We start from the raw sequence: 12101 nt of genomic DNA, 5'->3' as shown, positions 1-12101 counted from the left end.
CCAGGTTTACTTGTGCTTCTCTGAGTGCGTCATTCAGTCTTCGAACATAACATTTCTGGGATCAGATATCAAGGTCTCAGTGAATCGTAAAATGTTGATCAGTGTTTCCTAAATCGAAAATTGATTGGTCCACAAACCAACTACAGTCCAGACAGATATTCCCATTGGCAATGCATTTATTAATAATCACACTTTCATATTATGTACAGAGAAATCACTATCAGGAGAGGAAATAATACACTGATGGTTTGCATTTTCAATAAAAACAATGAGACTCACTTATCTTCCACCCATACACTCACATGACGTAGACCACACTGATCTGTAGAAGAAGTTTTTGTACTTCACACTGAGATTAGAATTGTTTTTCGGATCAATTAAAATCTGGAGACGAAGCGCCTCGCAGGACCTATGCAACGCCTTGCAGGACCTTTAATGTTAATCTGTGAATTGCTTCAGCCTTTGCTCAATTTTGGCCTTTGGTCCGTTTCCAAGGCTGTGGAGCTGCTTCTGATAACAACTTGAGAGAACAGTCAAAAAGCAAACACCCAGAGCCACTGTTCTTATTTATCACAGATAAGTCTATTTTCTCCAACTGTCACTGCGTCAATTTCATTAAACACATTAATCTACAAATTAGTACATTGCTAGTTTTTTCTCTACAGTTTGTTACGTAGAAGTCCTGGAGGCAAACTGTTGTTTCATGAAGTCACTGACTGGTTTAATTGTCTGGTGTTGTTCCAGTTAGATTGTTTTGTGGGAAGCAACCCAAAAAGGCGAAAGACAGAACAAAGCCACAGTCATGGACTGAGACTCCACGGACAAGGAAGACAATTCCTGGAAGTGTACACTTCCAGTTATAATCTGCCTTGCATTAAAACATCTGCCAAGCAGTTAATATATAATTTATTCTGAGCCAATTCCCCCCGAAAGTTAAACTGCTACACTGACTGACTGTTAACTTTGTGTGTAAAGTTAACAGATGACACGTGCTGTAGCCCGGGTGATCGAACCATAATCAGTAGAAATATTGCTTTACTCTCACATTTGTATGAGGATAACGTCCAATCACCATGTAACAATGAAGACATCCCTGAATGTTGGACTCAAGTCAAGGCACTCCATCAAATGAAGAAGTCTGTACACACACACACACACACACACTGCTGTCCTACATGGTTACTAAACTTGTTGACGTGCACATAACTATGCACCACAACTACATGTGATGTCACACTTTTTTTAACCAATAACAGTTACAGCAAACAAAAAAAAAGGAAATGATTTTGACTCAAAATCAAACATCCACTGACTGTTTTTGTACACCTAGTGGCCACTTTATTAGGTACACCTGTGCAACTTCTTGTTAAAGCAAATACTTAGTCACACGGCAGTAACTCCAATCATTTAGGGCACGTAGACATGGTCAAGACGACCTGCTCAAGTTCAAACCGAGCATCAGAATGAACATATTGAAGTGAATTTGAATGAAAGGGTTTTACGGAATGCTCTGAAAAAAAGAAAGAACTATCCAGTGAGCAGCAGTTCTCTGGGTGAAATGCATGGCTGATGCAAGACTTCATAGGATAATAGCCAGACTTGCAAAATAAAATGCAACAGTAACTCAAATGACCACTCATTACAACCAACACATGCAGAAGATCATCTCTGAACACACGACGCGTTAAGTCTCGAAGCAGAAGGGCACACTTGATGCCACTCCTGACACTTTATTAAGAGTCATGTGTACCGAATAAAGTGGCTGATGGGTGTATACAAAACACATCGTCCACATTTTGGTATATTTCCATCAAGTACAGTGAAAGAAATGTCTTAAGGCAAACATTATTCTGGATGTTTGTGTACATGGTTAATAATTTGCGTGGCAATGACGGTCAGGTCGCCCTCATTTATATTCCCCACCAAGACAAAGCAAACAGTCACAATGAAGCCTATTCATCTGTCAAAGCCATGCTACTTTAAATAAACAATGAACCGGCTGCTGTTTGTTCCAATACGTGTAACAAGGTTTTTGGCAGAAGCATCAGGAGCTGTGATGTACCGAAATTTCCTTTGATTAAGATCAGGAGTGTTTGTGCTCCTGGTCAACAATGGTGCACCAAGGACAAACCAGTGAGTCAGCTGGAACCCGGCCAACATGTCTGCTAGATCTCTATGATGGCTTGTTTTCCAGATGAAAAAGATTCAAGGTAAAGTCTTTAAACAATGCTCCAAAGCTTGTTGCTCATAACAGAAGCCCATTCTTTACATAATGCCATTATCATGACAGATTCAGTGATCTGACTCTATTATGCAAAAATAAATCAACCCTTGCACCTTTTGGATGAAGATAGGTATATAAACGCTGAAGGAGAAAAGAAGATTCAAACACTGCAAACCATGCAGCGACACTGCAGAGGAGCATTAAAAGAAAATCTATTTACATCTTATTTATATTATTTTACCCTAACAGTACAGGGGAGTCCTCATATGCAAGAGAGGAGTCTTTATAGTTTCTGCTTATGTTACAAGGTATGCCATAACATTTTATGTACATGTATCATTTTCTAACGAAAACAACATCTCAGAATGTCAAAATAAATGTCATATTTTGTTCACTACTCTAGAATAAATACTGTAATCTTTGTCACATCCTAAATACTTTGCCTTCATGCCACATTGTGCCATTATCAAGCTGTTTTTTGCAGTTATTACAAAACATGACCACCAGGGGCCAGTCATCCTTCCATTATAGAGAGTAATTGTAAGTCCCAAGGTTCATTGAGGCAATCAGCGATGAAAGTTCAGTTGACAGGCAAGAAAGAGGACAAATCCAGACTGAATGCAATCTGAGAGGCAGGTACAGTCGTCTGTTTTCTTTTTTTCAAAGCATTATCTCGTCTAAGACCAAGTTCAGCTAAGGAGCGGTTTGTCAAACACACCACATGGGGGCATCATGCTTCACACTCTCCCCTTCTGCTGTCCAAGCCTACACTATCCCACAGTCCTCTGCTTCACAGGGGCTCATGGACAGTACATTATTTTGACCAAACTCCCTTTGGTCATTTAGTTATGTGCTTTGCTGATAATGAAATAAAAGAGAGGAGCACCCTAGAGTAGGGGACACATGCATGTGCTGGATAATATGCTCAGGAAACGCAGTCTAACATCTACTGAATTATATTCTGCACTAAACTGGATACACAGCTAGATATTTGGTAGGTATAGTAGTAGTATTTGGTGGATATTTGAAAGCAGATACTTGTTTATTGAGGCCTCATAGCAGCCACTCTCCTGAGGTACCATCCGTTTTAAAAGTCTAAAGAGCTCGCGCTAATGTATTCAGTTATGGTTCAGTACTTCTCATGAATAAAACATGTGTTCACTTTGAATTTTGTGCTCAAGTGATTTTAATTGTGGGTACAAGCTTGGACATTAGAGAGGAACACTTGACACTAAGGGGACTGAGTCACCGGAGTCATCTATTCTCAAGATGACCTTGAACAAGACAGTTGTTCCCCCTGCAGTTCTTTTTATTTCATAGCAACTGCAAGTGAGAGAGAAGCTGATTATATCTAAGTACTTAGCCTTAATTTGTTAAATGTATAAATGAGGCCTCTAGATACAGTTGAAACGGGGATAGACTGCTCTAAATAATGTCAGCATGGCACTGGATCTGAACGTTCAATATGGGCTGGATACAGTTCTGCATAGTAACACATGAACAGGCTGGTGCAGAACAAGGAAAGGAAAAGTTCCAATACACACACATAGATTTAAAGGTGTTTTATGCTACAAAGAGCGAAGTTTGTCAGCATTCTGAGCTGCACTGGACCTGAGATGAACATGGTGGAGCTGATCTGAGCAGGACAAGTCTCAGACAGAGATGTGACGCTGGGCTTTGCAAAGCTGTCTGTTCCAGGCTTTTCCAGAGTGAACCATGGACAGTTTAACATTGAACAGTGGATCCATGGTAGCAGTATGATGAAGTAGGTCGGTACAGTCTGGTCTAAGAGCGGTAGTCCTTCTTACTGTACGGTCGGTTGCCAAGGATGTGGTCAATTTCAGTCACTACATGAGAGGTCATCTTAGGGAGGACCTGAGCAAGAGAGAGAGGGAGAGAGCAAGACATACATCATGCTTTCTCAAAGTTTGGGAGATGTCCAGCAATGTCATCATCTCAGAACTGGCAGAAAGTGGTCTTCATGGATGAATTGCAGCCAAAGAACCAAACCTCTGCTGTGGTAACAAGGTCAACTTAATTATGTACAAAAACACAAGAACTGGGGTGCAGGAAAATGGCAGCAGGTGCTCTGGAATCATTCAAAATATGAAATATTGAGCCAAAGGGCCGAAGAGTGGTATAATAATGACTGTGTGCAGGCAACAGTGAAGCTTTGGGATTGCATCCCTGCAGACAGAGTTGGGGATTGGGTGAGAAGGATTAATGATGTCCTTGTTACTGAGAAACACCAGCAGATACTTATCCACCATGCAATACTATCAGGGAGATCATCACATGTTGTAAATATTCTGCAGCAGGACAATGACCCCGAACACTAAGAACTAAGAACTATTTTAAAAGTTAAAGAACAAGGACCCCTGAGTGTTTCTGGGATAACAGAAGGATTTAAACCAGCCTACATCCACAGAAGATCTGTGGAACAGATGTCTCCATGAAGTTTGGAACAACTTGGCTGCACAGTTCCTTCAAAACCTGTGTGCACATGGTCTGAGAAGAATTTATGTTGTTTTGGAGAAAAAGGGGTGGTCACACCATATATTGATTTGATTTAGAAAATCTTTATATTTTTCTGAACCCATTCCTCCTGTATGGCATTTTTTTCCACGCCTGCCTAAAACCTTTGCACAGTTCTGTAGACTAGGAGGAGATTTTAGATAGCTGAGGATGCTGTTGAAGAAAACACAGTGTGTGCGCGCGATATGCATCTCTACATGTTCCCACCTGTATGGCCCCAAGATTTTCTGTGAGCTGTTCAGGGTTGGAGGTTCCCAGAAGCACTGAGCTCACGCCTTCATTCCTGAGACACCACGCTGGAAGAAACACAGAGGATGATGTTCACACAGTGGGCCACTTGATGGTGCACTCCTGCTACACATCAGAGCCACAACAATCCTTTTTTTCTGATCCTCTACTGTCTCCGGTGATTATTTATCAAACTCTGGAAGACCAAACTGAAACATTACATTACCATCTGACATTTATTTCAGCACTAGCAAAGCCCATAACGTTCTCTGTCTTTTTTAAACAAAGGTAAATGTAGAACTCATGTCACTGGGAGGATAGAGGGTGATGCATTTGGTGGTTACTTTAACTTTCCTTTTAAAAGGTTGCTGGCTGACCGACTGACCTGAGCAGTCCTGCATCAAAGACCTGGCTCAACACTACCTTCATGGTATTTGTTGTAAGATAGTGCAGCGGGGCAGAAAGTCTTCTTACCCACAGCCAGCTGAGGCAGTGTGCAGCCCAGCTTTTCTGCGATGTGGTTCAGTTCTTTCAGCTTCGCCTGTTGCTTCCTTCCGTCCTCACTGATTATTTTCTCCTTCAGCCACTGGTATGACTGGAGCGGGAGACAAAGAAGAATGGGGAAGAAATGAGAAGTCTGAGGGAAACCACAAATTACTTTATTTAGTCAAATTGTTTATTTCAATAAAGATGAAAATTCACTTTTTTTCTTACACATCTATCAGGGCATTACGGGTTAGGATGGTCAATAAGGTTTTGTCTCTCTGACTATATGAAACCTCAGCTTGTCGTTTTTATCACATCTGTTTTTAAGTGGATTAAACAAACAAGAAAAAACATGATATCTAATGAAGTTTAAAGCCACTGGTAGTTAAATGTAGTAATAACGACAAATATATACTATTACCACTGTAGTGCGTGAGCTAAGAATCTGTCTACTACTTTGTTGGACTATTGTAATGGCACACATCAAAAATGCTGAAAACATAGCATAGGGACTCAGGTGTTTGTCACTGGCTCAGAGAAGATAATGACCGAATAATTTTACAGTTTTATCTGTAATATAACAATTGTGTAATTTCACATGCAGCCAACATTGTTGTCGTTGTTGTTGCTGATAGGGCGGCACACGAGATGTGACACAGCACTCTGCTGCTGGGAATCTTTGCAGAAGAAAAGGGAGGGAGGTGACGTAATGGGGGATGACCGCGATTAGATAGCAATCAGATCTTGCTGTGGACACTGGAGACGAATGAATGTTAAAACCAGGTGAAAATGCATGCGGTGAAGTACTATCTGATCGCTATCTGATCGCTATCCAATGACAGAAAGTGCATACTATTGTCAGGTGTAAAGGGGGCCAATGTAAGCAGGTCCCTTCCCCCTCCAAAAAAATCACATGTCAGCTGACTACTGTGTGTTTTTAATTCAGTGTTTTTTGAGGACAGGCCACTGCTGAGGTGGGTGTCATTCTTTTCTTATTTGCATTGCTTGCTTTTACTTCAAAACATCACTCTCTGGCTGGTTTGTCCTTTCAGGCTGCTGTAGAAATACACCACTGCAAGATGGCGGACTACATAAAGCCCTTATAAAAGGCATTCTACATCAGAGAGGCTTATTCTAAGGCTAGAAAAACTCTAGGCTGCAACAGCTAATCAATTACATCGATTATTAAAATTAGTGCTGGTAAACTTAACCCTAAACTTTAAAAACAGAGGCACACATATGCAGTACATAGTTACGCTGGTTGTTTGTAGCGCTGCTCTTTTCATTTAATAAACAGACCACTCCAGTTCCACTGTAGGCATGCTAACGACACTAAGAGAGCTAATGCAGCTAACGGAGCTAACTGGTAAATTGTGCCTGGACTCCGGTGTTGCGGCATGTAAACATGACGTCACGCGTCTTTTTCTGGCCAGACGTCATGGAAACGCGTCATGGAAACGCGTCATGTGTTAACATGCGTTAACCTAGTACCCAGCACTAATTAAAATAGTTGACAACTATTTTAATAATAGATTAGTTGGGTACGCTATTACAGGTACAGTGGCTACCCGCTAATGTGGGGCAGTAAGCCAACTAATGTAAGCGCCATTAAGCTGGATTCAGAGTGCCGTAAAAGAAGAAGAGAACCAAAGCCATGCCTTGTGTAGCTCATGTGACGTGATTCTGAAAGAAAAATGGCGTGAAATTGTGCGTTTGTCAAAACGGACACAAATTTGCTGAAAAAATTGATACATTTGACGATAATTAGCTGAATAATGGTGTATAACGTGATGTTGCAGAATCAAATTGTGCTTTTTTTCCTTTTTATCCGATGAATTAACGATTAATCGAAAACATTATCGACACTAATCGATTAATCTTAGTTGCAGCCCTAACAAAAAACAAACTTTTTTTTGTTATTATTCACTGTATACAAACATACGTGAAGGCAGTATATTCAATTTCTGCCAATAAACCCTCCTAAATGCTACCCATTGGACCTTATATGAATATGTTACAGAGCAGGAATCCCTCAACAAAGCACATCTCCCTACCTTCATGGAGGCTCGTGAAGTCTCAGGAATGCCATTTTCATATTTTCCTGTGATGATGCCACACGCCAGCGGTGACCATGTCATTGCTCCTACTCCTGTCAAACAAGGTAAACACAGGAGAAGATGATGATGCTGCAAAGGAGACATTATGCTTTTGTGTAAAATGAGTAACAGAGGATTGTTTTTTTTTATTTCCTCACTCATACATGACTGAGCATGAATACAGTCTCATCTTAGGACGTTTCTGCAGACAATTTTGAGAACAAGTGGACAGAAAACACTTGACAATCAGCCTGTGATTGACTTCTGCCAGTACTTGCCTATCTTGTGATAAAGTTCAGGCAGTTGCACTTCTACTTTCTCCCTCTGGAAGAGATGATACTCTGCCTGCTCACAGACCGGAGGGATCAGATTGAACTGTCTTGCCACTGAATACGCCTCCTGGACACAAAAACAAAATGACAGAATGAGAGCAGACGGATAACAACTGATGATGTTGGAAAAGGATCACAGTTTACAAGAGATAGATTGTGATGAGATACAGTCAGGGAAAAGACGGGAGAGGAAGAGTGTTTGTGGAAGCGATCTTGAAACACCTTAGTTGTAATGTTTCTGGCTATGGAACACATGTCAGGGTGTCAGAGACGTAGTTTGGAGGGGAATGATCTACACTTGCATAACAAGAGTGTAATGTCAGCGCCATCATCTCCTTGTACAAATTACCAGCTGCCCTTCTGTGCTGCAACCCGTGACATTCGCCTCCAGCCAATGTGTGCACATTGAACACGTGTGCATCTGCAGCAATGCGTGCAAGTGTGCCTGCCTTGTCACGTATGCTGAAAAGCTGTATTTACCCCCCCCCCCCTTCATTACTGATGCCATCTTAATTACACAGCTTTCATCTGAGCTTGTGCTCTATAAAGATATCTGTTCCCTTTCACTGTGATCACAGAGTAAATATCAACACATCACACTGTGCTTAGAGGCCAGGGTGTTAAAGAGAGCAGAGAGAGGGAGCGAGATGAGAGAGGGGGGAATAGGCATCAGGTCTAATTAATTTTGCAGAGCTAAAACTGGAGGTTGTTTGCTTCTGAGGAGACAAGGAAGCAAAACTGGAGGAAACCACATCCCAGAAAACTACGCCTACCATGACTCTGCACAAGTCAATGTGTCCAAGATAAAGGGTAATAATGAGCTCAAAGAGTTAAGTTTGTAGTTTAAATATTTTTATGAATAGTTTCTTGTCAGTGTATTCTGTAGATCAGTGGACCAACAGAACAAATAGAGGGGTTTCCACATCTGTTATCATGGAACTTGTGCAGTAAAATCCACTAAAGAAAACTGAATGTTTTCATTATTCTCTTTTTGCTAATGATCCTCACTCAAGTAGACATTTATTTCTTTAACTCAGAAGTTACACAAAGAGCTCAGTGACGCTCACCATGATCTCCATGGCCGTCCACCGTGACGTTCCCCAGTACATTGCCATGCCTTGGTTTATCACATAGGTCATGGCTCGAACGATCTCTGGAGACACAAAAACACAACAGTTTAGTTTTTTTCCCCTCAGTTTTCTGTTCTTAAATCATACATGATATCGACGCAGCATCCTGAAATGTGTCTGTAGTAAGCACAGTCCCCCCTAGGCTACATTTAAAACAATGCTACTGCAAACACTGTCAAAAAATATGTGTTTGTTGTACAGACATCGTGTACAAGCTCATAACTTTAAGGACTGATGAGTATTTTATTGTGACAAAACATAGTTTTAGCGCGAGTGAGTGTTTTAAAAATGCATGGATGTGGCCACAATGGACACGGTTCTACAGGTCGCGAATAGCCAACTGCTCTCTTCATATTGGTAAAATACCCTGTGATAATGTAGACAATAGCCTACTGGTAGCAACAGTCAGACAGTTTTCATTAGCCCAAATAGCTCGACAGTTGAAGATTTTTTAATTCATTTACGTAGGATGTGTATCTTTGCACTAGTATGTAAATAATATTATAATATTTATTTAAAATCAACTACAAGGATCATTTTATATACAGTGTTTTTGACCGTGGTTTTTATGTATGCATGCACCTAATGGCCACCTGAGAAAGAGCAGAATATCTACTGAAATAATAACAAAGCTCAAAACGACAAGTAAACAGAAAAAAAGACTACGAAAATCACACTTGGAATAAAAAAAATATTGGTCTTAAATAACACCAACTTTTTAAATTATGACAAACTAACAAACCCCGCTGATTACATTCATACTCTAATTTTTAATGACAATTACCAGCTCCAACTCTGCTGACTGCAGGAGCCAACCGCAGTCAGAGCCAACAAAAACTCAGTATGGAGCCATCATTAAGGTAATTCATCTCTCCCTGTACTCACTCCAATTACAATGCAATCGCTCACTGTGGCAGGACCCTGGTATTTCACTCAGTATAACTGGTTCTTGGCAAGAGAAAACATTATGTGGGTTAAGAGGGTCAAAGAACAAAACAAAAAGTTTACAAAGAACTGTAGGTAGATAGGAAAAGCCAGGGAGCAAATAAGCACACATTATTTATTCACAAGGACCTAAAAAGTCTGCACGCAGGTTTTCATTTTCCCTTCAATTTGGTAAGTGATAATTAACAGGCTAAAACACAGATGTCTTACTTAATATCATCCTGTCAAATGGAAGAACACAGTATTAAGACAAGCATATAATTGTCTGTCTCTCTCCTATATCTTGTTTCTCCGGTCCTCTTCACCATGCCCTCCTGCCGTCCAACCCACTGAGTCTTTGGCATCACACGGCGTCCATTTTTAAATGCTACTTGTCTCAATTTCAAGGCAACATAACAAGAGAGAGGAAAGGGAGGAGGCAAGTCGATGCATTAGCGCGAGTGCAAAGAGGTTGGCGGCAGAAATCTAACGGTGAGGGATAAGAAAAACTGTAAAACCAAGGTCTTTGTGTGTAAGAAGAAAATCGTGCGTCTGCAGTGGAGATGCATTAAGATATAGATGCTGAAAGTGGAGAGGAAGCTGTCGACGGGCCGTGGCAACAGTGTCAGAGTGGGTACTTTTCTCCCCAGCGACGCAACATGGGGATTCACTTTGTCAGTGGATATTTAAAGTATATAACTTTATATATATATACGGTCTGTTATTCTCGCCTTGTCGTCTCCTCTGATCATGTGATAACTCTTCGGCGCTGCTCTCAGGCAGACACACAGTTCACTTTCACTCTGCGTCTGTGGCTGATATGCTTAAAATGAACCAAATGGGTTCAATGTTTATAAAAATTTAAAAGTGGTTGGGACAGTTATGTACATAAATGTGTTCATGAATACAGAGTAAGACTTATTTACATAATTTGTCAAATATAGCAGAACACGCTCATGTTCCATTATCACAAGCATTGTGGTCTTATCCAGACTATCTTGACAGTTAGATTAGGCTACTTATTTAAAAGTCCAATTAAAGGAGCGTTAAGTACACAGAGCCAGAGCCTGATTACCATTAAGAGTTCTCATTGATTGGTCGTAAACACTAAGTAATAGGGTACAGAGTGTAAACCAGCAGGTAATTGGATGAGCCTGAAGAACACATTTACACACATTCAGAGATTTTAGCAACGTGTGCTTCACTGTTCACTGCAGACATAATCAGAAATGTGACTTCAGGAAAAAAAAAGTAATGTAGCACATAGTGATTCTCTAGGTAAGAAGCATCAGTACCACTTGACTGACATCATTAATGACATGTGACTCACCCTCCATGGGAGTATTGCTGTCCGGGCGGTTGGCAAAAACTACATCCACATACTCTAACTGCATCCTCTGTAGAGAGCCTTTCAGACCTGAGGGACACAGAGAGAGATGCAAAGGTGGATGTCGTAAAAATTGATTGAACTGACACAATGAAAACAGAGTACAAAATACTCAAGTTGCTGTTTTTTTCATTATGTGGTGTTTACCTTCAATAATGTGTTTTCTTGACAATCCTCTCTCCGTCTCTGCTCTAATGGAACAAAACACAAAGACAAAACAAATGATAAGCGGAGATGCAATGTACATGTATTTGTGAATGTGTGCACAACTTCATGACTGACTTTATCATTATCTGAACTTCCTGGCACTTCTTTAACGACTTGAAAACACTGCTGGGTAATTTTCAATTAGTTTTAGAACCTCTGCAGTGCGACACAATACGTGGTTTTAGTCAAACCTGTCTGACATGCACCAGGACACTTGCAATAGCTCGGCATAATAATGGCCTTGAGACTCTGTGAAAAATGACTCTCATTCAGGACTGGAGGAATGCTCAGGAATAACTTAATCTTTATCAATAGAACTGGTTTTGACAGTCATGACAGAGCAGCCTGATGAACTGCATGTGTGTGTGTGGATATTTATTTATCCCCCTTAGTAGAATTGCTTGTTGTGTTGCTTGCAACATTATCTGACATGATGATGTTGCTCAGACTGGTAACAGTATGAGCATAATGTTATGTTCAATTATATTGTCAAAAGAATAAGTCATAGTAAGACATAACCAAGCCTTTCTGGTATTATCAGGGTAAATTGAC

The 12101-nt window shown here is 40.6% G+C and overlaps 1 protein-coding gene across 4 annotated transcripts in view; it reads right to left on the bottom strand.

Moving 5' to 3' along the window:
• Nucleotides 1–4009: 4009 nt before the first annotated feature.
• Nucleotides 4010–12101, bottom strand: part of kcnab1a (potassium voltage-gated channel subfamily A regulatory beta subunit 1a) — a gene marked incomplete at both ends in the record, with an annotated part of 95736 nt that continues 87644 nt past the window's right edge. For 3 of the 4 annotated variants that reach the window (XM_083886139.1, XM_083886136.1, XM_083886137.1), the window contains 8 exons: nt 4010–4099; nt 4967–5055; nt 5462–5582; nt 7528–7622; nt 7848–7968; nt 8969–9054; nt 11286–11372; nt 11490–11533. In XM_083886139.1, the coding sequence (XP_083742265.1) occupies nt 4010–4099; nt 4967–5055; nt 5462–5582; nt 7528–7622; nt 7848–7968; nt 8969–9054; nt 11286–11372; nt 11490–11533 (733 nt within the window). The remainder of the gene's footprint in view (nt 4100–4966; nt 5056–5461; nt 5583–7527; nt 7623–7847; nt 7969–8968; nt 9055–11285; nt 11373–11489; nt 11534–12101) is intronic. The other variant, XM_083886138.1, reaches the window with a different exon arrangement.

Source organism: Microchirus variegatus (genome assembly GCF_963457635.1).
Source record: "Microchirus variegatus genome assembly, chromosome: 3".
NCBI lineage: Eukaryota > Metazoa > Chordata > Actinopteri > Pleuronectiformes > Soleidae > Microchirus > Microchirus variegatus.
The sequence above is the reverse complement of the archived record's forward strand: the minus strand, read 5'-3'. Positions and strand labels throughout refer to the sequence as shown.